At 47.7% G+C, this 24,994-nt stretch overlaps 11 protein-coding genes across 11 annotated transcripts; 6 read left to right on the forward strand and 5 right to left on the reverse strand.

The window, feature by feature from the left end:
- Positions 1-594: 594 nt before the first annotated feature.
- On the forward strand, positions 595-1,814 carry EDB93DRAFT_1104457 (uncharacterized protein; the record flags this gene model as incomplete). The annotated part of the gene is made up of 8 exons (XM_041447416.1): positions 595-776; positions 824-860; positions 894-942; positions 1,012-1,100; positions 1,168-1,200; positions 1,246-1,326; positions 1,379-1,483; positions 1,527-1,814. The coding sequence occupies 8 exons, from the start codon at positions 595-597 to the stop codon at positions 1,812-1,814; spliced, it is 864 nt and encodes a 287-aa protein (XP_041306962.1).
- A 1,472-nt stretch (positions 1,815-3,286) lies between these two features.
- On the forward strand, positions 3,287-4,886 carry EDB93DRAFT_479812 (isoprenoid synthase domain-containing protein). Its single transcript, XM_041456511.1, has 4 exons — positions 3,287-3,561; positions 3,623-4,096; positions 4,152-4,303; positions 4,357-4,886. Exons 1-4 carry the CDS (start codon positions 3,520-3,522, stop codon positions 4,706-4,708), a joined length of 1,020 nt encoding a protein of 339 aa, XP_041306963.1. The 5' UTR covers positions 3,287-3,519; the 3' UTR covers positions 4,709-4,886.
- A 268-nt stretch (positions 4,887-5,154) lies between these two features.
- EDB93DRAFT_1149398 (uncharacterized protein) lies at positions 5,155-7,139 on the reverse strand. Its single transcript, XM_041449625.1, is given in 3 exon segments — positions 5,155-6,717; positions 6,737-6,983; positions 7,042-7,139. 2 exon segments carry the CDS (start codon positions 6,837-6,839, stop codon positions 5,414-5,416), a joined length of 1,407 nt encoding a protein of 468 aa, XP_041306964.1. The 5' UTR covers positions 6,840-6,983; positions 7,042-7,139; the 3' UTR covers positions 5,155-5,413.
- Positions 7,140-7,583: 444 nt separating this feature from the next.
- Positions 7,584-8,965, forward strand: EDB93DRAFT_1240922 (uncharacterized protein; the record flags this gene model as incomplete). Its single annotated transcript, XM_041451818.1, has 5 exons — positions 7,584-7,649; positions 7,710-7,827; positions 7,875-8,058; positions 8,112-8,263; positions 8,319-8,965. 5 exons carry the CDS (start codon positions 7,584-7,586, stop codon positions 8,963-8,965), a joined length of 1,167 nt encoding a protein of 388 aa, XP_041306965.1.
- Positions 8,966-9,117: 152 nt separating this feature from the next.
- EDB93DRAFT_1286040 (NUDIX hydrolase domain-like protein) lies at positions 9,118-10,687 on the reverse strand (the record flags this gene model as incomplete). The annotated part of the gene is made up of 7 exons (XM_041454503.1): positions 9,118-9,308; positions 9,375-9,609; positions 9,687-9,791; positions 9,908-10,029; positions 10,141-10,297; positions 10,373-10,547; positions 10,599-10,687. Coding segments are annotated over 7 exons (909 nt in total), but the record flags the coding sequence as incomplete, so codon positions are not given.
- A 2,216-nt stretch (positions 10,688-12,903) lies between these two features.
- EDB93DRAFT_480572 (uncharacterized protein) lies at positions 12,904-13,888 on the reverse strand. The gene is made up of 5 exons (XM_041456512.1): positions 13,829-13,888; positions 13,636-13,770; positions 13,348-13,579; positions 13,235-13,292; positions 12,904-13,179 (listed from the first exon to the last, which is right to left on the reverse strand). The coding sequence occupies exons 2-5, from the start codon at positions 13,742-13,744 to the stop codon at positions 12,976-12,978; spliced, it is 603 nt and encodes a 200-aa protein (XP_041306967.1). The 5' UTR covers positions 13,745-13,770; positions 13,829-13,888; the 3' UTR covers positions 12,904-12,975.
- Positions 13,889-14,903: 1,015 nt separating this feature from the next.
- On the forward strand, positions 14,904-16,578 carry EDB93DRAFT_480788 (kinase-like domain-containing protein). Its single transcript, XM_041456513.1, has 7 exons — positions 14,904-15,389; positions 15,443-15,554; positions 15,606-15,860; positions 15,917-15,947; positions 16,004-16,041; positions 16,108-16,320; positions 16,369-16,578. The coding sequence occupies exons 1-7, from the start codon at positions 15,313-15,315 to the stop codon at positions 16,471-16,473; spliced, it is 831 nt and encodes a 276-aa protein (XP_041306968.1). The 5' UTR covers positions 14,904-15,312; the 3' UTR covers positions 16,474-16,578.
- A 15-nt stretch (positions 16,579-16,593) lies between these two features.
- Positions 16,594-18,189, forward strand: EDB93DRAFT_1149433 (heterokaryon incompatibility protein-domain-containing protein). The gene has a single exon (XM_041449626.1). The coding sequence runs from the start codon at positions 16,731-16,733 to the stop codon at positions 18,087-18,089; it is 1,359 nt and encodes a 452-aa protein (XP_041306969.1). The 5' UTR covers positions 16,594-16,730; the 3' UTR covers positions 18,090-18,189.
- A 323-nt stretch (positions 18,190-18,512) lies between these two features.
- On the reverse strand, positions 18,513-19,796 carry EDB93DRAFT_480955 (uncharacterized protein). The gene is made up of 4 exons (XM_041456514.1): positions 19,573-19,796; positions 19,391-19,515; positions 19,237-19,330; positions 18,513-19,168 (listed from the first exon to the last, which is right to left on the reverse strand). Exons 2-4 carry the CDS (start codon positions 19,496-19,498, stop codon positions 18,936-18,938), a joined length of 435 nt encoding a protein of 144 aa, XP_041306970.1. The 5' UTR covers positions 19,499-19,515; positions 19,573-19,796; the 3' UTR covers positions 18,513-18,935.
- A 1,300-nt stretch (positions 19,797-21,096) lies between these two features.
- On the forward strand, positions 21,097-22,206 carry EDB93DRAFT_1251037 (isoprenoid synthase domain-containing protein; the record flags this gene model as incomplete). Its single annotated transcript, XM_041453104.1, has 4 exons — positions 21,097-21,138; positions 21,194-21,667; positions 21,722-21,873; positions 21,933-22,206. 4 exons carry the CDS (start codon positions 21,097-21,099, stop codon positions 22,204-22,206), a joined length of 942 nt encoding a protein of 313 aa, XP_041306971.1.
- A 1,600-nt stretch (positions 22,207-23,806) lies between these two features.
- Positions 23,807-24,385, reverse strand: EDB93DRAFT_1251038 (uncharacterized protein; the record flags this gene model as incomplete). The annotated part of the gene is made up of 4 exons (XM_041453105.1): positions 23,807-23,930; positions 23,988-24,058; positions 24,118-24,198; positions 24,263-24,385. 4 exons carry the CDS (start codon positions 24,383-24,385, stop codon positions 23,807-23,809), a joined length of 399 nt encoding a protein of 132 aa, XP_041306972.1.
- Between the last annotated feature and the right edge of the window lie 609 nt (positions 24,386-24,994).

The raw sequence follows: 24,994 nt of genomic DNA on the forward strand, positions 1-24,994 counted from the left end.
TCCAATGCAGTCCCAGCTTTGCGAAGCGTGCAGAGGTCCTTGATAATGACACTGATGACATTGGGATATGGAGTAAGGATGGATTTGCGGGTGATTGTGTCTTCTGGACGAGCACCATGTTTAGTGCGATCAAGAACTTTGTCAGTCTACCTTGGACGTGTGCCAGTACGATCAATCCATTGGCCAATGACCTGTGGAGTAAGTGCCTTGAATTTCACTGGGTCTAGCACCTTTACCTCCCTCTCGATCGATTTCGGAGACATGCCATATCCTACAATAAGCAGCGGCACGTAGGATTGTATCCCACAACAGTGGGCTCTGCCAGTTGACCCTCATAGCAGGCTCCAGCTCTCGAGTTCATTTACGACCAACCTGGTCTGTTGGTCGTTCCTCCTGATGCTTTCACTTCAATTCACACCAGGGACGAGAGGCTTCTGCAACATTCAATGATGTAGCCTCTCCCTGATCGTGCAAAGCATCATTTAAGTTTTGAGCCTGTAGCACACGTTAAAAAATGGTACTATAACTAAACAAATTAATACATACTGCTTTCTCCCTTGCTCGTTGCTTTCTTTTCCATTCAGTGGCACCCTGATGTTTATGCTCAACACGTTCAAGCTCCTGCACATGCAGAAAATGACTGTCATGTTCGCACTGCTCGATCTCCCAGGCAAATGGGGTATTAACCTCCCTCAGATACTGTTCATGGGGTATCTTCCAGAAAAAGTTGAACAATCCCCCATTGGCGTCTTCATCTGGTGTATGGAGATCAAGATGTACCTTGGCCTCCATAGTAGACATGTTGGACTTGGATGATGACAAGTTCAACTCTGATGGATCAGGGTTGGCGGCGACAATGGGTATATTGGCCTGCATTATGACTCATTGTTCAGGGGTCGTCTGCTGTACTCTCGAGCCTGCAGCTGCCTGAACTCAATTCCAGTGCGTTCTTTTGGACTTTAGTCTTTGATTTTTCGAGTTACTAATTCAATACTTGCTGTTCATCATCAGTGTGGGCGTCTGACTCGTCACTCTCCAAAATCTCAATACACTCCTTTGTCTGGTTATCCACACACTTCGTGGATGATGCCGTGCTGGTGGTATGAGAGGGGTGCAATACCAACTGGTTTCCATGGCTTGTAGCACACGTCAACGACTCATGTGCAGGTGACCGAGGAGCCTTTTGACTACAATTGTTCGGTGAGTGATGAGTTGCTGTCACCTGACAAAATGATAACTCACCAGAGCTCAAGTGCTGTTTCCATTCAAGGAACCATTGCAGACAGACAGGATCCTTCTCCGACATCTTGCTCAACATGGGCAAAGGTATGCAGAAAGTTGTGTATAAGGAGAAAATCTGCCTGACTCAATTTCAAAGATAGTAGGCCTCCTTCTTGTCCCCAACCAAAGATGGCATGAACGGGAGCATGAAGCTCCTCCCAGTGGTCTGCAGAATGCTGGAGCGTCAGCAAGTGTACCATATGTCAGTAAACATAGCTACATGGTGAATTCCAGCGTCTGTTTAGGAAAACCAGGCAACTAAGTTGGTCAGTGTACTAATATTAGCATGGATTCACGGCCTCTCGAGGCGCTACCAATGGACATGGGGTATGCGCTACAGGCTTGGGAGGCGCACTTTTAGGAGCATAGGATGGGTAATTTCGAGGACTTGCGAGGCACTACCGGTGGACATGCAATATAGGGAGCAGTCGGGGTCCTCCCATGGCGGAGGGAAACAACGTGAGGATCTGTGGTCCATGTCACCACCAAAAGGAAGAGAGAAGATTGTTGCACCGAGTCGGGTTGCGACTTGAACATTTGGTCGGGGCGAAGCTAATTTGGATAGGTCACACGTCACAAGGGCCTACAAAGCTGCGAAGCTAAGTGTGACATGGTCACACCCAAAAGGGCGCGAAGCTACAACTCTACAGTATGACCGAATATTAATGCCAGTAATCCGCGACTAGCATGGAGATTTTCTTCCCTCACACCAGGTTCTTGATTGATTGATTGTCACAAGACCAAAGGACCTTGCACGACAGTGATCTTTTGCGTCGCCCCCACACTTATAATAGACCTGCGTTCGCTTCGTGGGCTTGACTCGGCATATTTGGTTTGGAGGATAAGCTAAGCTCGAGCACAATTGGTTTCCTATCTGTTCGGGCCTAATTTCCGGGTCACATATGATCCTTCATTACCTTACACATCGGCAGTGTCAGGGTTTTGACTTGAGATCGCTGTGCGATAACAAATTAGGGATATAGTACCTGCGAGTCTCCGACAAGATCACGAACATCCCGCGACGCTCGTCATGATACTACCACTGGCAGAGGTGCTCTAGCACCCGGTCACACTCTATCCATGAAGCGCGCTAAGCAGATCTTGCCACGTAAGCTGACATATTTCCTGCAAACGACACTGAAAAAAATAACAACTGACCAAGTGTGCCGTATGGTATGCTTCTAAGGTGGTCCGTCGTACTCGCTCTTCTCAGTGTGGACTTCATTCACCAGGGTCGTGATGATACATGCACTCGCCCAGCCCTCCCAGCCTTTTCGGTTTTACTTCGATGCATCTTGATATAGATCTACGAATATGTTGCGTTCGAAAGTCGTTTTCGACCGAGAGATTGCGACGATGTTTGGTTAGTGTTCTGTAAATTCGGTCTGAGGCCAAACTAAACGCCGCTAATTGCAGAGATCATCCGCCGCGAGGTCAAATTCACCAGCACAAGTTACATAATGTTGGCACCCAAGGCGAGCACCAGTCTCTCGTAGTCAAACCTTAAAGAACACCGTCGTTCCTTCATGGATAGGTGCCGTGATTATCAAGCGAGTCTTTGCGCTTATTGAAGAATTTCTGTTACGAAAAGATGTCTATCAGTCGGGCAAGTATTCAGACTAATCATTGGACGAAGAATAGGATTGTTCTAGGGCAAATTCGCATGACTGCCGTATTTTCCCTATTACATGTCGCAAGGACCTGCAGTTATGGTGTCCTTACCATATATTTGCATCATGCAGACCTGCTTCGCTGTCCTACCTGCGTCTAGAGCTAGGTCCATAAAGCGTCAGATGGCGTCGCGATAGCTGCGTGCCACTGATTTCAGTTCCACTACTTCGGCAGTTACATTCCCCTTGGTCAACGGACTCAAAGCGTGCAGTTTTTTCATCCCTGATATTACTGCGGCCCAGCAATCTAAAAAAAAATTACGCTTTCTCGAATTGGGATTGGAGTTAGAGATATGTTTATCTGCATGCTTACCTAGGTTTCAAGCTCCCAATGTTGCTGCTTCGAAAGGACCACATCCACTCGATTCGTTGGCGGCCTATCTGATAGTATCTTATCCAGTTAATCCCTCCGAAGAGATTACATCAGGCACGAAGTTTCCGGACATAATACAAGACCCTCCGAGTCGATTGTCAATAAATCAACATACATCATGGAGTATAAATAGGTACACGCAGCCCATAGGATCCATTCTCTCGCCAATCTCCAATTTCTCTACAAGTCTTCACGATGACGACGAACAACCTGTCCACATCTACCCTCGATGGCAAAGTATGTGTTTGTGTTTTGGTTTTGATACGCCTCCATGTCTCGATTTTAATATCGAACATAGGTTCTAGCAAACATACGCCAGTCCATCGCCGAATTTCTTCAGCGTTGCGGCTTGCAATATAAGAAAATCCCGCTTGACGAAGCGTGGTGCTCCGAATGCTATCAGGAGGTCATCAAGCGCGGCTATCCAATGGACGACATTCTCCCATACATAGCCGTTGGGGTGGCCATGGTGTCTAACGCTTACGACCACCTCCCGGACCGTGCATCAAAGATGTGGATGTGCCTCTTCACCACCCTATTGGCTTGCATCGACGACAAGATGATCACGCCAGAGTATATGGTGCATGCGTACCGCTTCAATGAGCAGTTCGTGAATTGCCAGCCACAGGGACACCCGCTTATGAATGCGCTTGACGGGCTCTTACGGGAGGTCACTTGCCATCATTCTGCACCAGTGTCAAATTTTGTCGTCACGTCCTCGCTCGACTTTGTGTCTTCCCTTTTACTTGACATTGAGACCAAAGATATGCCGGTATGGTATTTCTCCAATAAAGGCGGCTTCAAGCTTTAACCTTTTGTGTGAACAGATCTCCCGGCAGAATCCTTCATACCCCGAATACGCTAGGCTGCTGTCAGGCGTGGAGTATGCGTATGCGTACTACATTTTCCCTTCAACAGTCCCGCTTCGGGAATACGTCCAATGCATGCCCGATCTGGCTATAGTCATAAACCACACAAAGTGAATACTACATTTTCTCGAGCTGTTAGCCTTTCTAACTCGCCATGATTCAGTGATATATTGTCATACTACAAAGAAGAGATTGAAGGCGACTCTGCAAACTACCTGTCGCTCATAACAGCCTCTCGCGGCCTTACCAAACAGGAAGCTCTCAGCGAACTCATCGAGAAAACTATGAAAGCTCATCACAGTATCCTCGAATTCTTGAAACCGCGTCCTGAGGTCCATGACGCCTATGCCGCGTTTTTCGATGGGTATGTCAAATTCCATGCTACCTTTGGAAGGTACAAGCTGGATGCTGTCCCTTTAACCTTTCTTGCTCCCCTCCAGCTTCAAGGGTTTTATGAGAATGTATGCGTTTTTCCAGCTTGTCCACTCGGGTTGATGAATAGGTTGCAGTTGTAATTGTACCTCTCAATGAATAGTCGCCGAAACTTACAGATAACTTCGAGGCGTGTGTGACAGGGACTCGGAGAGCTATATGTATGTGAAGATCGGCAAGGCCATGGCCCATATTTGCATCTAGTCTGTGAAAATCGATACAGAACTTGTGGACAAGCCTTTTTGGGATGATGAATTTCAGCCAACCTGAAGTCGTTTCATTTGTGATGGGTTCATGGCTTTCCGTGCCACCTACAACCTGCTGGTAAAACAATGCTGCTTTGCTTGCGCTGAGCGTGATGCGTGGACTAGAAAGCTCTGACATGCAATATGGGCTCTACCGGACCTTCAGACCCTTTTCTGAGGAATAGGATAGCTCAGGTTGCATGCAAAGACCGAAGACCAGAATATGGCCTTGGCAAAGGGTCAACAAGTATAGTATTTGAACTTGAACAGGTTTATCGCGCACGTTGAAAACAAGTCACGTTGATTAGATATAAAGCACTGTACAAGTCTACAAACAAGCGACTAATAATCGGAAATACACTATGTACGACTCGGAAGATCCTCGCAATCTGAATATCATTCTATACATACGTCCGCAATTAAGTGTGAATTGTACGACTTCGAGGATGGGATATATGTATGCAGATTCCTAACCAGATGTCTGGTACGTGTAAAGTATGATCATGACGATGCGGAACAACTCAGATATGATCCCTTTCCCCGCTACTCGCGAAGATACTCCATCGCCCACGGCCCAAGCTCATCCTCAGCAACAGGAATAGTCACCCCACAAGCCGCAAAATGACGTGCAATAGACAACCTGTCAATCTCATCTGCCACGCCCACAAACGGCGCATAGCAGACGTGGGGAGAGACGCTGAATGCAGCTCTCCGGAGAATGCTAGAGTATTCGCCGCGCTCAGAGAAAAGCTCTGTGACGACTGTCATGTATTTTTGACGGGCTTCGCGGGATTCGGGATCGCTCGGGTTGACTATGGGGCGAAGGCGAGCTACGGTTCGACTAGCTCTCATGTCGGAGAGGGTGGGACGGCCGTCGGGTTCACGGCGGATGCCCTTCGGGCAGGAACTGGGGTTGGCGGTGTAGTATGATACCCAACACTCGACGGGATCCTCCAGACGAGGGTTATTTAAGGGGGCAGGTAGCTTTGGGAGTGATGAGGGGTGTTCCCAATCAGGAGTCCGCCAGTTGGATAACAAGTAACGTTGAACTTCAGTCTTTTGGTCTCTGGGTGTTTTGTGTGCTTCTGAGCAGAGGGCTTTAACTTTTGTAAGGGCGCTGTAGTTGCCGGGCTGGTGTGCGGCTTTAATGAGGGATTGGACTTGTTTGATGCTCTTGGCGGGCTTCGTGGGTTTATGAGTAGATGGGGCTACGACTGTCCAACCGAGTGTTGGAGGGGCGTCATCTGATGATGTAGCTTGGAAAGCTGAGTCGTCATCTGGCTGACCTGTTGCCAATACGGCAGCAAATGAGCGAGCTGCGACGCAGTCGGGCAGCTGCGCTTGAGGGGAAGCAGGGGTTGTCATTGGAGGAGACAACTGTTGAGGATACAGGGGAGTCAAAAAGTCGAGGGAGAGCTGGTGATCAACGGGAGGTTCGTTGAGGCGAAGATCAGATGGTGGATCTGCAGGGGGGACTAGTTGAAGAGACTTTACAGAAGAATGAAAGGAGACGGATTCGATAGGACTAGAGACATCGGCTGGGAGGGCAGTTTGTTGTCTGAGCTTGTCCTGTAAACGCTCTGATTCTGCACGTGTTGCGTCTAACTGAGCACGTAGAGTGGATAACTCTTCACGAGCTTGGTTACGCTCAAGGCGATAACGATCTATATCGTCGACGAGGACTCTGTTTTCGTCTTTTTGACGGCGGATGCCCTCTGATATGCCCTTGTTAAAGAGGTCTTCGCGCGTGCGCTTCCTGTCTTGGAAGGCGATTTGGAAAGCTGGCTGATGTGAGGAATAACTTGCATCAGCGACATGCTTCATGTATGAAGAGCAGACGTCGCATCCTGAAGGGTGAACAATTACCATAGTCGTCAAGGTACTCCCAAGGGGAGAGGAGAGTAGGAATACCGCGATTGTCTCTAAGAGAAGCGCGGTATGGCTCGTCATGAGATGACAAGGCAAACATGATTTGTGTGTTTGATAAAAAATGCGCACCAGGCGATGAAGAAGGGTATCTGAGATGTGGGGAGATTCATTGTGGCGCCAGGCCAGGTTGATATGCTGTCCAACACGTGCCCTGCCTCGCGTTCACTGCCAGGCGGGTTATTTACTAATGTTAGATTTAGATGCTGTAGAGAAACAAAAGTCAACAAACGGTTCGAACTGACTTTACATTTAGTCGATGCTCATAATCCTAAATGCTCGTCAGTAGTCGTAGTTAGTGGTTAGTGTAGTGAGTGGTTGAAAGCAAGTACTGGCAGTAACTATGTGTCAGTGTTAACGTAAGCAAATAGCACGTGGGTAGGCGATGATCAAGAGCCACAGCGCGCTCAAGTATCTACTGCGATCACTGCGACTGCGGTCGACCAGAAAAGCACTGACATACCACTGACATACCATTCATATCCATCCTATATCATCTAAATTCACTTGCTATACCACATCCAAGATGTCATTCATAGATACGCTTCAAAATGCCCTTGACCGCATGTTACCAAGGAGGTCAAAAACTAGCGCAGTACCAGCAGCAGTTGGGATAGGAAATGGGCTTGGAATGGTTAACTATGAGGACGACGTGAGTCTTTGATTATTATCTGGTAGCCCTGCAGTACCTGCCAGCAAACGCCAGCCGACTTTGTCCTTGTCCCGCTCTATGCGCTTCGACTTCAACCATTTACGTAATATACCTAACTTCCCTCTATGCCTCTTCATGGATCAGTCTGGAACACTGGTCTTCCTCCTTTTCTTGCCCCTTTTATGGATCGTTTGGCTGGCGGTCATTGATATTTACTTACAACGTTCTATCAATCATGCTGACACCTTTTCCGCCTTATAGATGATTATAAGCAAGCCTGCCATTATATTTCACATTTCCCAGATATTCTTCAACTTTCTCGCAATGGCTTGCTTTGCAAGCGTAGCCAGTTTCCAAGCAAAGTGGGGAGTGGGGCCTTGTAAGTTCATCGCCGCCACCGTTGCAAACCATATTGACACTCCGCAGCGGGTCTCTCAGGATTCGCGATCTTTGTGAGCGTCACAGGAATATTCCTATCCCTATTCCTCCTCTTTGTACCCGTTGTATACGAAAAATACGACAAACTCATCCGTCTAGCTCGCACTCTCAAAGAAGTACGCGTCGGCTTCATCCTCGTTGGCAGCGGCTGCATCTTCAGCCTCCTCATCGCGTGCGTATTCATCTTAGCACCCCTTATTCCAGTCCTCACCTCAGGCTGTACAGATTCATCACCACAATCTCAGCGTGGACAGAGCCTGGTTGCAAAAACGCGGCTGACGATCCTCATGCGAGCCTTGGCGACGCGTTTACGAGCGCTCTCCCTGGTTGGTGCAGTACGAAGAAAGCGGGTGCTATATTCTTTTGGCTAGCGTTTGGTACGTTTCCGCGTCATATTCTAACCCATTCTTTTATCTCACGCTGTCACTCCAGGCTTCTGGCTTGCATCCTTTATCTTGCTTATCATCGACTGGCGCTCCGGAAACCTTACATCACCACCCCGCGACCCCCCATTCACGCGTCCCGACGCAGACATCGAAGAAGCCGAAGAAGTAGAAGAAGAAGGCGAACACTCATACCAACCCGTCGCCACCAACACAGTTCCCACATACCCCCGTCAATCAACATACGATAACTCTGATTCCTCCGCATCCCCATTCGCAGACTCCAACCGCCTCTCAACCGCCCCCACCAACACCAGTACAACCTATCTCCCCCCAACCAACACAAACCGTTTCTCAACAGCAGACTCGAGTGCTAATCGCACATCTGCATATTCGACTGCACCCACTACTACTACCGCTCCTACTACAAGCACGAACATGGGTTACGCTGCCTCGAGACCTAGTATGGACGCATATGGCGCATTTTCAGACCCTGCACCGAGTGGGTTCGGGGGCGTGTCCGCATCTTATGCTCCCACTGCCTCAGATTCTGGGTCTGGGGCGCCGAAGGTGAGTAGGACGATGCAGTATGCGGATCCGTATGCTGCTGTGCGGGCGTCGCTGGCGACGAGCACAGGTACGGGTGCGCCGGCTCCGACGAAATCCAGTTATGAGCCGTATACTGGGTACCGATAATGTATCCCGTATCGTGGTGGTGGACTGGACTGGTCATATTTATGTATATGGTTGATGTTTACGCGCGGATATATACCTCGCAGCATATTTACAATTGCTCTCCTCGTTAGCGCTTATAATAGGCTCGATGTCGTTGGATTGTGTATCATCGATCATCCATGGACCATTTGCATTGCATCTCTAAAACTGTACTGAAGCTTGGGGGATTGTCGAATACCTTTCGGTGGGAATGATGCGTTTCAAGTCGGATCATACCATCTATGATATATGTGCATGTGTAGAGCACGTATAGAACTAGTGATTATGATATCTACAGATTATACTACGGCACCAATCCTAGTCACTATGTCTATGGTGATTAGCATATCTTCACCAGTCAATCTAAAACGGAGAGAATGAGATCATGCACCTGCCAGAAATGCGCTCCCAGTAGCCCCATCCGCCTTTGCTGTCAATCGCGTCTGCTTGCCTTCCTCAACAGCAATCTCAAAAGCCCTCTCGTTCTCTTCCACACGCCTCCTCACAAGTGCTTGATACGCCCCCCCTTCCGAGTTCCTGTCTTCAAGGGATGACCCAGAACTTGAATCAGGTGGGTATCGTCCGTAGACGGGTTTGCGCTCGTATGCAAGTTCAGCGACTGTGATCTGTGTAGGGGATTAGCGCTAAGTGTGACTGATCGGGAGAAGGGAGTATGTCACAAGAGAGAAAGAGAAAGACGTACCAAGATATCAGCTGTAAGCCCCTTTATAGGAGATGCGCATGTTCTGAACCGGTGCATCCTATATATAAGTCCATCAAATGCGTCGAGGCGGACGTCGGACGGGTTCTGCGTGACAAGAGGGATTAGCACGAAATGAGGAAAGGGTGGATGTAACAAGACAGCAACGAGACTTTCGTTGCAACTCGGAATGAAAAGCACACGGTAAAAAGCCGATAACTCACATACAAATCCCCAGCATTATATGGCCAGTCCTCTCCCACATCCACGAGCATCTCCCCCTTGTTCGACAAGATACGAGGGTCCAATATCGCTTCGAGTGGGTGATCGAATATCCTATCGACTTCTGTGAGAGAGGGTGTTAGGGAAGTGAGGAATGGGTGTGAAGAGGAGTTGGGTGGTGTGTTGGGGCTTGCATTCGGGGAGCTGTTCAAAGTTGAGGATGACGGTGAGGAACTAACGAGTTGACTCGGAAGCGGCAAAGATAAAAGCACGACAACAGGCGTCACCAACAACTGCGATGCAGAGAGAAAAGGCGGGAGTGTCGTGATAAAATGTATGTTTGACGATGTGGGCGGAAGAGGAAGACCGACTTCTTCATTTGCTTCGCGAAGCTGAGTTGCATGAAAGCATATATAAGCATGAATTATATATGAATGAGCGAACTCATAATTAACCGTAGCACTTACAGCAGTCCAGACTAAACTTCCATCTCCTTCATCTGCCTTCCCACCAGGTAACGCTGTCTGTCCTGGATGTGCACGGAGTGACTTGGACCGTGTCGTCAACAAGACCCTAAGCTCTCCAGCTTGCTCGTACAACAGAACAAGCACAGCTGCGAGTTTGGAAGTTGGTTGTCGAGAGCTGCATGCGCGTCCATGGGCGGTAAAGCAAAAGATGAGCGATGGGACTTACAGGTCAGGTCTATCCAATCGACATGTCCTCAGACGCTCGACGCATGCTCTAGACTTTGGAGTGAGGCGCTTAAGTACATGCGCTGGGATGCCGCGTAAGCATTTCTCAGAGTCAGGTTGCGTACTAGTAGGATTTGGGATGGTAGAGGACAGAGCCATAACGTGGGTCGACTTAAAACACAGCACTACGGCTAGCGCTGCCGTTAAACCAAGCGACAGTGATATCGTATCGACTTTGAATAACAAAGAGTACATAGTGGTACAAGAATTGGAACATGAAGAATTATAAAGGACCGGACACGGGAGCCGAACGTTCTCCACGACGTGAACAGACCAGAATTCCTCCTATCCAGGTGCACGACTCGGAAGGCTTCAAGCCATGATGTTTTCGTGATGTAAGTCCTCTTTATGACTTCCTCCGCGGCGAAGGTGACAGAAGACCAGATACTTTCTATAACCGTAGACAGGAGAATCAAAACAAAAACATGCCATCCGCCGCAACATTGGTTGGCTCAGTCCAGATGGAAGTCTACCTGCCGAGGAATGTTAGGGAGGAAGGAACACTCACTGTTCGTTTTCGGCCTTCATGTTCATCAACACATTGTGAAGAAGATAGAAGTCACGGTCTTGTTGATCAACTTCGATTTGGGTGGCGACCTCTGTACTTGCCGGAACTTCGAAAATGTGCATGTGTGAATTCTTCTGCTGCGTAGGGGCAGGCCGCAGATATCATAGGGCCAGACCTCTTCCGAAATGCTGTCGCTTGCCGCTTGTTGAGGTTGGAGGCTGAAGCTGGGATGTTTTCCCGACCCTCCTACAACCAGAATTCGAATCGCCTGTCACAGGCCATCTGAAATAAACAGATTGAAAGTTCGGGATATGCCATCAATTGGCCCTTTGTCGAGGTCTTGTTAGTCTCGTGGAAACAATACAAGGATTTGCTCCTATACTGTGAGAAATTGGTACACAATCATAGAGTTGCGGGCCACACCGTACCGCAGCTCTTCTCCTCAAGATCACAACCATCTGTTTCAGAGCTAGTCCAGAATCCCAAACCAAGGCTTCACGGTGCATAAAATTCGTGCGGTTTTCTCTGACATGTATGTCGATCCAAATCCCAGGGCTTTTCAGACCTCTACCATGTCTCCTGCCAGGTCAACAAGCTGCTGACCATACCCTTCCGAATTTCCTTCGAAGTTTTCAATGCCAGTATCATTGGCAAGTGTAAGGGATTGAAATTACTTAGGTTGGCTTTCCAGTAAGATCGAGGTGGCAGAGCACCTCTTCCATTTTTATGAAATATTTTATTACTTCTGCGTACTTTCAAGTCAATGTGACAATTCATAATATAGCGTACTTCAAAGATCATGGAACCTTCGAAGCTTCTCTCGAGCTTAGAGTATCACCTGCGACCTGGAGCACTCTCGCATGCGCTTTCCAAGTCCTACCATGTCCCGCAGGTCTCCAGCTACATCGAGATTGACCATTCACTGTTCAACCTCGCTATCACGTCCACATTAAGCAGCAGATGCTCGACTCCTGCACCATCGCTGGTACTGGTGCCTGTATATTCATTCCTAGATGCGTCGTTATCATCGTTTGGAACCACCTCAAAATCCACTTTCACGTTTGGTGGGCGATGCTCAGACGTTAGTCACGGTAACCTGGGTTTCTTCATATTCCCCGACTCCACAAAGGCGCTCGCTCTTAGCTAAAGAAAGGACGCAGGAATATCTTCTTTCATCCAAGCTTACTCACGGCCTTCATCCCATGCTTAATATGATACATCACAAGCAGTGCTTCTTCAGCTTCAGTAACAATCCTATATAAATTCATATTTATATCCGTATTTTCGAACAAAAGTGAAAGGCAAGCTCCTCCATAAGCATTAATAAACGAACGTGCTTCGCGCACATTGTAATCATCTTCAGTCACTATTCTGTAAGCTACTAGTAGTTGGCGTGAGTCAGGTGCGGAGACAAGGTTGGGACGTCAAATGAGGCGAGAAGACAGATTGAGGACGGATTAAGGACGGGTTGCTGAGGGATTGAAACAGTGCATTGCCACTCGCTCTCGCTTGCCCTTTGCTCAAGTAATGGGAGGAATGATTGCCTACACATAGGGAAAAGAAGGACCAGTGGTTGGTGCAAGTGTGGTATACCTGGGCAGTTAGTGCCAGTAGAGAACTTCCAGGATATTGATGGATTACACATTAATATTGTCAGCACGACGTAAAGCAAATCATTTAAATAAATACTACCCAGCAGATCTATATCTCCTTGAAATCTACTTCGGAACATCAATCAACGTCATCACGAAAGTAGCAAATTCCCCTGTTCTCTGTAGATCAGTTGACAAACCGTTGAGTTCTCCGAACATCACACACGACTCCCGGTCGAAATATGCACGTGCTCTTGGAAAGCAATTGAGGTCATGCCAGTTGCTGTGTCGGAGTCTGCCACGAGTTTAGCGTGATATTCTCGAATGCTAAGGATCAGGCGGGGTCCCAGCACAAACATCTGCACAACCTCCAAAATGTGGAGAAACCCAGCATAAAACTGAGCGTCCAGGGAAGGTTGGTCCTATTTACACGATAAATCATAGTAGCACGCAGAGGCAAGTGAAAGATTGACATACCGTTGAGTATGTTGGAGAAAAGTCAATAACGAGTTGCAAGCAAGAAACAGCAACAAAACTGGCATGTCCGGTTCTTCAGCGAAAAAAGGAACAATATCACAATATGAGCTCACCTCGCAAAGTAAACCACGTGCGTTTTCATCAACACTGTGAAACAGTCCTCTAGAATCCCTCCTGCCGCATGTCGTCGCAGTTCACGGAAGTGTTCTACAGCAGTCCAAATTGCGAGACACAGTGCGAGAACCTCCCATGCAATACTGAGTATCCAACCAACAGAATCCAGAAGTACGACATCTTTCGCAGGGACAATCGAGCATTGATAAGTGCCGGAGAGAACAAGTTCCTCTAGTATTCAACAATGAGCCCCATGTACGTTTGTTTTCATCCACAATTAAACGTACCGCTTGAAACATGTATTGTTGTCATTAGGGTTGCCACTTGGTTGAAAATGTTGACAGCCAGGAAGGTGACAATGAGAAATATCAGGATCTTTCTGGATCGTTGATACATAGCATGCAATCGAGTGATGATGATGACTTGTCGCATGTTTCAGTTAAGTCGATATCACTGAAGTCTCGCAAGCGCTAAACTCACTCCATAGGATTGTCAATGTAAGAACACCCGCCCAATTATAGCTATCGTATACAATCCAGCCTGAGAAATACAGTCAGTGACCAGCCTCGTGTAACACACTCCAACTTGACAGACTCACATCTGTGGCAGTATAGCGTGGCAGTCATTAGTGAACCAAGAAGTAAATGAACTACACTCACCCCTAAAGGGAACCGCAGTTAATTGGAGGGGACTACGACTAGGCAGCTATACAGAAGACTCACTGTATCTGTCATTGGGATGGTCGGAACACTGACTGTATGCTATTAGTCGGAAAAGCAAAGACAGCGAATGTGTACTAAAGGGACATACCCAGCATGTTCAGGCTGATTATGAGAGATAGACGATTAGCCCAACGTCGACTGTTTAGCCTTCCAAACATACACAGGAAATAAGATTCCAAGGCAGCGCAACTAGGATACTTTCAAGTCAACACACATGATTACCACGACAAACAAGCCACATACACTGAAATACAGAACTGTCATTAGGGACCAACGTCGCGTCTGTTCATAAGTATACTTTCATATGCAGTCCTCTGACATGAGAATCTACTTAGTACTCACCCATATCAGTTCGACCTATAAAACCATCCTTAGCAAGAATGTTGGCTGCTCCGGTCATAGCATCAACATACCTCTTGTCCGAATGTAAGTGCTGAAAATATTATAAAATATCAGCAGTCCTTTAATATTATCATGCTCACTCCAATCGTACGTCACTCCAACAAAGGCGGCAACTGCGAAACCGCAGCAGCGGCAGCACTCAAGGTTAGATCGAGACAGCTCCACCTGCTCTCCACGAACCTAAAAAATAGCTAAGAAAACGATTTGCATTGATGGTCGGCCACCAAGTAGGATCATCTAAGACTATGGTCATATTTGGTAGAGGATGGGTGGGTGAGAGGCGAACTCGGTGGACGTATGATGATGGCATCCATGCTAGATATACCACAATCATGCTTCAATTACCGAAATGAAATTGGAAGATGATGTCCGTTTGCTGATTGATTACCGGACACCGACTTGAAACGTCTGTTTGGGGTGTTTACCTGGGAGAACGCCCGGACATACTTGATGAGTACGAGCAGTTTGGTGCTAGTAGAACATGACACGGACGATGATTTTAAATTTTGAATTTTTAAAAGGGACGTTCAATTTGCAAAGCTGCGTTTCGTTGTTTTCAAATCGACGTCGAACCAAAAACGTGAATGTCGGAATTCTCGCCGGTCTTGGTACAAGTCTATGTTGGACTTCAGGTGTACGTCCGGGTACAAGTCTGGGTTACCCGGCTCGCCGTGCGAACGGTAGGGGACTCGCTGGGAAAATCTGGGTATCACTCATCCACTGGCAGTGAAGTCCGCATAAACTCGTACCAATACTTGACCAATACCCAACCAAGACCGGCCGACATTTCACGCTTGTGCGATTGGACGGAAACTGCCGCATGCTTACTGCAGTCTGAAGATGCACTCAGGCTTCCTGCAAACTATCGCATCGGATTTCTCGCCTGAATCTATGTCAAAACTGTTCGACATTCCTACGTGCGCGCTGTCTCTGTCTTATAGAAACCAATCACTGAATCTCCATGCCTCAGTTGCATTCCTGATCTTACTGGGTGCATAGTCAAGTGTGAACATGCCGAGGCCACTAATAGCCATAAGTATCATATCTGCAAGTGCACCTGGGACCGACCGAATTTTTCTCCAGTATGTATTAATCAAACAATCGGTATGAACTGATAATTCTCATATCTTCAGGTCACGGTCGCAGTGAAGGTTACTAGGGTACTGCAACCTAAGAACATCTTGGATCTCACCGGAAGATACGATGAATTACTACAAGAAATAAGAGTATGGGGCAGACTTCAGAACGAACATATTCTGCCTGTCCTCGGATATGTATGTGGACATGGTCATTTACCTAGCCTTGTGTTTCCCTGGATGGAGAATGGGAACTTAACAAACTTCTTGCGCGAACACGAGTCCTTAGAGCGTGGCGAACGTTTTCGCTTGGTGGGTTCCTCTGATTATGATCAGATCCATGTGCAAACGAATCTCCGTATGTTCAGCTGCAAGACATTGCCTTGGCACTGCAATATTGTAAATCTACACTCATTTACAAAAGTTTGGGCACTCAAGTGGTTTTTGTATCCTAGTGCATGCTATCGCAGTGGTTCACGGAGATCTAACAGGTGTGAGTTCTTACCGAAATCAATAGGGAAGACGAGCACTAATTATCTCCGATATGCTGGTGCGTCAGGACAACATTTTGGTTGATTCGTATGGGCGTGCTTTTGTCACGGGCGTCGGGCTTTCCAAGAGGCTCGATGAGATCGAGTCCAGATCGGAGTATGGTGACTCGATACGTTCAGCCACTATTCGCTGGATAGCTCCCGAGTTGGTTGATGACGAAGAAGAGACCTTTCCCACTTCCAAAAGTGATGTATGGTCTTTTGGCTGCAACATGATTCATGTACGTCAACTCATCCGTCGAGATCAAAATCTATATTATATATCTAAGAGCCATCTCAGGTGCTCTCTGGGCAGTTGCCCTGGTGGTCCATTCGATCTAACCACATTCCCCTTCAATTACTTGCAAAAAAGGTGCCCCCACTACCACCAGTAATCGAGGATCACGCCCAAGATTCATCCTTCCTTCGAAAATGTTTCTCTTTTCCGCCAGCAGATCGCCCTTCCGCAGATCAGACACTAGCCTTTGTACGTGAAGCACTAAGGGCAGGAATCCCACAGACTGCGAAAGTTGTGGTGGTACGTCTGCTGAATACGTACTGATACGCAAGCTGATCGCTATATCAGCATGATCACGGCAAAGGCATTCCTCCTGTCGATCAACACGATCATGGCAAGGGCATTCCTGATGTCATGGCTGAGTTCAAACGACGTGCTTTTGATCTGGTTCCATCGCATTTGATCCATATCCCAACCATGGAATTGATCTCGCGGGACAAACTCATTACAATACTGAAACCAGAGACGATCACCGAGGAGGATATCCGTCGGTGTGGGAGATGGTCGAGGCAATCTGCCATAGAGTCGGCTGTGATCGACCTGCTCAAATATGCCATTCTATCACACCGATGGGGAGAATCTGAGCCGACATTTCAAGACATGAAACGCGAAGGGGCGGGTTACAAGAAACTGGAGAAGTTATGCGCAAAAGCCAAGGAGTATGGCTGTGATCTCGCATGGTCTGATACCTGCTGCATAAACAAGGAAAGCAGCTCAGAGCTCGACGAAGCAATTCGGTCGATGTATATGTGGTACCGCGAGGCCTATATTTGCATAGTGCATCTGGCTCAGACAAATTCGTGGGATACCCTGGAAAATGACGAGTGGTTCTTTCGTGGCTGGACGTTGCAGGAGCTTCTTGCACCCCTTAGGATGAGGTTTTATTATGGTCCTACTTGGACGCCCCTTACACAGAATCCCAACGACAAAGATGACGCAAAGGTTGTTCAGGCTCTTCATCGCGCTACCAAGATCCCTGAAAACGACCTACGCAATTTTCGCTCCGGGCCAAATCGTGCCTGGGAGAAGATGAGCTGGGCAGCAAATCGGAAGACAACTCGTATTGAAGATGTTGCCTACTCTCTTACCGGCATCTTCGATATCACCATGACGGTTGCATATGGAGAAGGAGATCGAGCGTTCAAAAGATTCATGGCAGAGCTTATCGAGAAATGCAAGGAATGGCAAATTCTTGTATGGGCCGGTGGACTTCCTGGTCGTCCAACAGAACCTTCCTGTTATCGCACAACAGACGAAGCAGCACTGGAGATACTCAAGAACCACGAGATCTCGTGGTGGGGAGAGGGTTGTGGTGATGACGACTTCTCAATCACAAAGCGTGGCGTGCAGGTCAAGCTATTCATGGTCCCTGTCTCCATTGACCAGAGCCTCTGGCAGTCGGTATTCGTTTCCGGTCCCGCTGGTGACCTCATGGCATCACCTCTCGACAAGCTGGTCGTGCAATCTCCTTTCTTCCCACCTGCATCTACGACAGAATGGGCGATCGGAATTGTTAACTACCATGACCACGATGACGCTACGAAAGGAAAGTTAAAAGCAGAACAGATTTATATATGTTTCCTCATGAGACGGTTTTGTCGCCCTGGCCTGGACACCGTACGCAATCACTGGAAAAGGGAGGTTACAGACAACATTCTGACGGTTCGTTGCAAGCATGATTTTGAAAAAGAAGTAGAGATTGTTTGGTTATAAATTCTGGAATAGCTTGTAGTAGAACATTATCTAGAGAAAATCAATGTATCGCATACAACATTCGGACGCTCAATGTTACGGATACCGTGTATTCAATAAATTTGACTCGTGGTAATGCTTTTTGGTGTCCCAAACCCAATATCTGAAGTATGTATCTACATTGACGTAGTGCTAGTTGAACGTCACTGGTTATCTAGGTATCGCCTGTAGTGTTTTGTAAATGGTAACCCTTCGCTTTATACTATTCACAAGTATAAACCCCTCCTGAGTCCTCGCAAGCATCCGCAATCCCCATCATGTCTCTGATAACTCCCTCTCAGTCCAACAACCCTCAAATTCTTTTCTCCAGTAAATTAACTCGAGTCCAGAGCTGACGGTGAACGATCGTAAAGTCATTTGAAGCGCAACCTCCATCCCGTTAGATCCTTTATCTGAGAAAAATACACGAAAAACCGAGCCTTTGCCCGATCCTTGATAAGAGGCGTTCAGCAAGCTTTAGAGTAGAAATACGAATCGCCCGCGGGAATATGACATGACAACAACAACAACTTGTCGCATTCATAGAACGAGCGCCAACTTCGGATGAGCATATCCACTGTGAAGCGGACTCATCTGGTGGGGTTACAATAGCGATTTTGGCCGCAAGAGTAATTTTTTCCTGGAAGGAGCATCATGAGTGCTAAAGAAATCTGACATGCGCTGTCAATGACTGAAACGTCCTTCGTCTCGACCAACCGTTGTACGACCGGCCACCAGATCGCGTCAAGCGTACAACGAGGCATCGAGTCTAGTTCTTGGATGCGTTTGGCGTGACACTCGTCTAGATGTTCGAGTGCGGTGAACATATCACCTTTGAGGGTGTCTGGTACGAGATCGAGAAGTATTTGGGACGTTCTTTGCGGAGTCGAGGCGTGGGGGAGCCTGAGAAGGATCAAGAGCAGCGAAATACGTCTCTGGTTCTGCAAAATACTGCGTTAGGTGTATATAATTCCTGTAGTATTCGTCCCGGAATGAGAGGATCGGAGGAGGGGGCGGTAGGAAGCAAGTTATGTTGTTCCGGAGAGCGGGGCTGTTGACGCCTGAGTGAATCAGTTAGCAGGAAGTACTGCAACTTGAAGAGACGCGTTGAAGTACTAGTAGTGCTCACCTCCAGCACTCTCCACATACATAGCATGACCCAGCCCACTTGCAACCCTAGCCGCTTTCTCGTTTGACTCTGTAACAGACCCAACAACAGAAACCTTCGAGTTGCTTCAAGTTCCAACATCAACTCATCACAAGCCGCATCAACAACCACGTACTTTGAGTTCACATTGTGTCTGAGAAGCCATTTTAACAGCAAAATGTGATCTCCATAGAGGAACAAGCAATAAGTGTCCACTAGATGCTTTTACAGCCCCGCATGACATTTGACATGTCTAGGACTCTAGCTTATGAAGAAAAATATTTAGCAACGCGATGTCACGCGATGAAAAACACATACTCATCATGATCCGCATCCTGGGGTGAGTGTAGGGGGTAGAGCTCAGTGGGAAAACTCTAGGCTATATGCAATATTGTGGACTGACCAATCTATGACTCGTGCGTGTGTTGCTCTCTTACTAAACCAATACTAAACGATAACATCAACATGCCTCGTCCCATCCATCATCCTCGACATTGTAATCCCAACCTCATCTAGAATAGCCCGTGATATTATCCAACTTTGTCCACTTGATCAAATTCATCAAACATTCATATGTAATGTAAAAGCACTTCCCATCGAGCACTTCAACTTCTTAATGCTCTGAACTCCCTTCAACTCTTCGAGAACCGCAAATTCAGCAGAAATATCGTCAGGCAAAAACTCTCTGGACCAGAAAAAAGGTCAATTGTATCAGGAGGCTCGGTCTAGAACGGAGGTGTCCACGCGAAGGATGCTTCAAGATTCCGTGCTATCTCAACGACAATGCTTACTAGTACCTCTTCACGAGTGTGCATATTGAAAGCGGGCGGGCTTGCCAGCCTCTACGGGTTTTACAGCGCTGTGTTGTCGAAGGTTTGCATGTGCGTTCTGCTTTGCCTGCATGCCCTACAATTAATTGGGAGGATCATCTGGGTGGGTAGGCGAATTTCGGAATTGGTTGGAACACTGGTGTGGCGGTGTCCTCGAAGGGACGTGTTACATCCGGGCCGGCACTGGCTTAAGATGCGATTGTTGTGAGAGCAGTAGTAACATCTATGTTCGCTCCGAATACTTGGTGGACTGAAAGGTGTTGGGTCCCGGGGTCAAACATGACCGTTTCCCGTCTGTTCAGGCTTTTAATCATTACCGACAGTGTCCAAGCTTTGCCTTATGCTGGATATAGTACCTCTGACTAGGCTCGTCAAGGACCGGTCTAACCTCTACCGGTTAGCATGAATCGCATCACTGCCGATTTTTGTTTTACGATATAGTACCTCTGACTAGGCTCGTCAAGGACCGGTCTAACCTCTCTACCGGTTAACATGAGTCGCATCACCCACTACATGTCGCAAGGACCTGCAATTATGGCGTCCTTGCCATATACACGCATCATGTAGACCTATCATACTTCTATCCAGAATCATGACCATCCGACTCGTTGGAGTGCGCAGTCTTTGATATCTGATAGCACTACGGCCCAGCAATCTCGAAAAAATTACGCTCTCTCCAGTGAGACTGGAGATAACACAATTATTTGCGTATTTACCTAGGTAAGACGTTGATACCTCAAAAGGACTACATCTACGCCTATCTGATAACATCTGATCCGGTTATCGCCTCCGAAGGGATCGTATCAGGTTGGTATCAGGCGTGAACTCTCTGGAGATTAACGATCAACGTTCACCGGCACCCCCGTTATGTCATGTAGTAGCCTCGCAGGACGGTTCTCCATCGCATACGAGTTCGTCAATCGACATACGTGATAGAGTATAAATGCAGTGTACATGCAACCCATTGGAACCATTCTCTCGCCAACTTTCAATCTCTCAGCAATTTTTCAAGATGACAACGAACTGTCTATCTACATCCACCCTTGATGTCGAAGTATGTGCTTGTGTTTTGATACGCTTCCATGTCTCGATTTTAATGTCGAATATAGGTTCTAGCAAGCATCTGCCAGTCCGTCGCCGAATTTCTTCGGCGTTGCGGCTTGCAATATAAGAATATCACACTTGACGAAGCGCGGTACTCCGAATGCTCTCAGGAGGCCATCAAGCGCGGCTATCCGATGGACGACATTCTCCCATACATGGCCATTGGGGTGGCCATGATGTCCAACGCTTACGACCACCTCCCCGACCCCGCAACTCAGATGTGGATGTGCTTATTTACTGCCGTGGGCACCTGCATCGACGACATGATGCTTAAGGAGGAATATATAGTGCATATGTATCGTTTCACCGAACGGTTCGTGAATTGCCAACCGCAGGGGCATCCAGTTATGAATGCCTATGACGAGCTCTTGCGGGAGGTCGCTTGCCATTATTCTGCACCAGCGTCAAATTTTATCGTTACGTCCGCACTCGACTGTTTGTCTTCCACTTTACTTGACAACGAGACCAAAGATATGCCGGTATGATGTTTTTCAATGAAAACAGCTTCGATCTTTGACCCTTTGTGTGAACAGATCTCACGGAAGACTCCCTCGTACCCCGAGTATTCTAGGATGCTATCAGGCATGCCCTATGCATACGCATACTCCGTTTTCCCTCCCACAATCCCGCTTCGGGAATACGTTCAATGCATGCCGGATTTGGCTATAGTCTTAAACCACACAAAGTGACTACTATGCCATGTCGATGATTTTCTGTTAATTTTTCTAACCTTCCACGATTCAGTGATATATTGTCATACTACAAAGAGGAGATTGAAGGCGACTCCGCAAACTACCTGTCGCTCATGGCAGCTTCTCGCAGTCTTACCAAACAGGACGCGCTCGACGAACTCATCGAGAAAACTGTGCAAGCACATCATAATATCCTTGAATTCCTGAGACCGCGTCCTGAGGCATATGACGCCTATATCGCGTTTTTCGATGGATTTATCAAAACCCATATTATCGTAGGAAGGTACAAGCTGGAGGAGGTCATGTCAGAGAGGTCGTCTTCTTGATGGATATCTTTCTTATGGTACTTCTCAAATTTTTCTTCATGTTCACCACTTGTTGTACCCCGTCTCCATATCTGCTAGGCGCCATTAGAAGTTACTTGTACCTTTGTCTCTCCAGTTTCGAGGGGTTTTATGAGAATGTGTGCATTTTTTCCAACGTATTCACCTCTGGGTTAACTCAGCACCATGTATCATCAAAGGGCATACAAGGATGTGGAAGATACACCAGATGCATCAGCATGTACAAGGTGGACACAAAACATGTGAGATCTGGTTGAACAAGATCAATACTCAGGCTTGACATGACAAGAGGGTAATTACCAAGGCGAGATTTCAATCCTAGTCAGTGCAGTAGTGTCCTACATATACGTAGGAGGGTAACTCATCCCAAATGGAGAGTTATAATCGTCTCTGTTTCTACCTGACTCTTGAGTCTCGCTTACCAAGGCGCCTCATTATTACTTGACCATTCCATTCCATAACAACACATGATGCATTCGGACTGTTGTTAGCGTCTGGCAGGCTCCACGATTCCACATCAACTGCATCACCTTGTGAACAATTACTTGTCTCTGACACTTTGTTACCACAAACGCTAACGAAACACGCCTCAGTACAGCGCCGCATCTGCGTCAACGGCAGAAATACAGACTAGGAGAAGCGACGCGACCCCAATGACATTTATCACAACACTTACACAAATGGATCGACAAAACACTAATGCACACAGGCGAGATCGAGGCTGAGAGGCAAGTAATACACACTGATAGTATGACTATGACATCCCTGACAGTCACAACAACTGTGTTCTCCAGTCAATTCACCGTCCTCACTCCTCCTCGCTGTCCTCCTCGCTATGTCTCCCTCGTCCCTCTCGTGTTTTGACGTGCGTCTACGCCTGCTTGCCGACGTTCTTGAAAACCCGCAGCGCGCGCCGTCATCGCTTGAACGGCGGCAGAAGACAAAGGAAGGGACGGTATTTTGGGGAGCGACGGGCTAATTATAAGAACAGAGCCAGAGGACGTCCGCACGCATGGCCCTCAGGCCGCAGAGAACCTTGATGTCGAGATACATGACGAGAGCTGCCACCGCCCTCCTCTTTATCGATCGGCATCTCTACAAACGGGGAGGATCAGGAGGCAAATCTCATTGTGGATGGCGGGCGAGTGTCCCTGTTCTTATGCTGTCTGTCACGCGTAGGGTTGCATATTGATTCATGCGTCTAGGACAAGATCTGGCGATGGTCGCGCCTTGTCTGAGCTAGTGCTGGCCTCGTCCCGCGGCACGTACTACGGATATTGAAGACTTGCGTGTGTTTGGAATTCGCTGATCGAGAGTTATTTTTTCTTGCCTCACGTTCATGGTACTCAACCACACGCGCGTGATGTGCCGCGGCAGACAACAATGATGCATACTTGTACAAAAAAACATGAAATAGCGAACTGCAGCCCATTCTCCGTGACAGTTGAATGTCACTTTCGTCAACCAGAACATATTCATGAGGCAGCTAAACGAAATCCTTCAGGTGCGTGCTCATTCATCCTCAGCTAAGACCGGATCTTTGGGCGTCCACAGCTGCCTCTCGATGAGCTTTCCCGACTGGTTAGCGAGTTTGACCTGCAACAAGCGTCAGGAACAGTGCAGCATCACAGCCAATGGGCCACGCAACTGATTTATCATCTTCAAGTTCCACGGTATAGCTACCAAGTCCGCCGGGGACTTGGAATCTGCACATCATCGTCAATAGATAGGCCTTGTCTGAAGCACAGCCTGACAACACGCACCCGACGTTTATGCCTGCTTCGCTGACATTCCACCAATACACTTTGGTGTTCATGATGGGTTTCATGCTTGACTGCAGATTTGTGCAAAGAGGTGAGATTCGAGTCTGAACCAGTTTCCTCAGACACTTACGTCTGCCCCCAAGTAATGTCCACTGTCGCTGTTCTGGAGCGTGCACTGACGGGGCTCTTCACTTGTATAATGCGCGTTCCACTGTTGATATTGACATCAATCATCAGCGTCAGGGTCACGACTTCGACTGTAGCTGTATGCTGACCAACTGCTTCTGGTTGTCCTTTTCGTAGGTCTGGCCTTCGACGATCTCGACCGCACCATCTTTGCGGATCCCCAACACGAGTGTTTTGTCCTGGACATTCACAAAGTAAGTGCTGATGATCATGATGATTGAGATTTGTTGTTTAGAAGGCAAGGAAGAAAATGCGAGATGTGAGTTGGTCTTCAAACCCAGGATCGCAACACCATTATTTATATGCGCATTCCTCAGGGCATGCACTCGGCGAGGACATTCTGCCGTCCCGGGCAGCACGTGCGATCCTTTACGAGCGCCATGTAGTCAATGCCGAGAAATTCGAGTAACGACACGAGTTTCGGTGGCCTGTTAGTATCGGTTGAACCTTAGTACTTGGTTCTTTTGATTCTCTCCGAGTCCAAACTTTGCACCATCAATTACGAAAACCCTTCTGACATTCACACTCTACTCAACATGCTCGCTTCTGTTTAGTGTGTCGTGTCGAGTGGTATGTAACGGTCTTTCATGCTAACACACCTTTAGACACTCTGACCGGCTTTTCGAAACACCGTCAGCCAAACTTCACCAAACTCCTATGCTTTGGAGCGAATGAAATTTTTTCGAGAATGGAAGCAAAAGACGCAGTTTGTGATCTTCCCATCTCCGTTTTGACTTTCGGCGGAGGCAATGCTCCACCTGAAGATGGTATCTATTTCGTGATTGCTTGCATGATCACCGCAGCCACAGGTGATGACACCA

Source organism: Suillus bovinus, assembly GCF_016758785.1.
Source record: "Suillus bovinus strain UH-Sbo-P2 chromosome Unknown EDB93scaffold_33, whole genome shotgun sequence".
NCBI classification, from domain to species: domain Eukaryota; kingdom Fungi; phylum Basidiomycota; class Agaricomycetes; order Boletales; family Suillaceae; genus Suillus; species Suillus bovinus.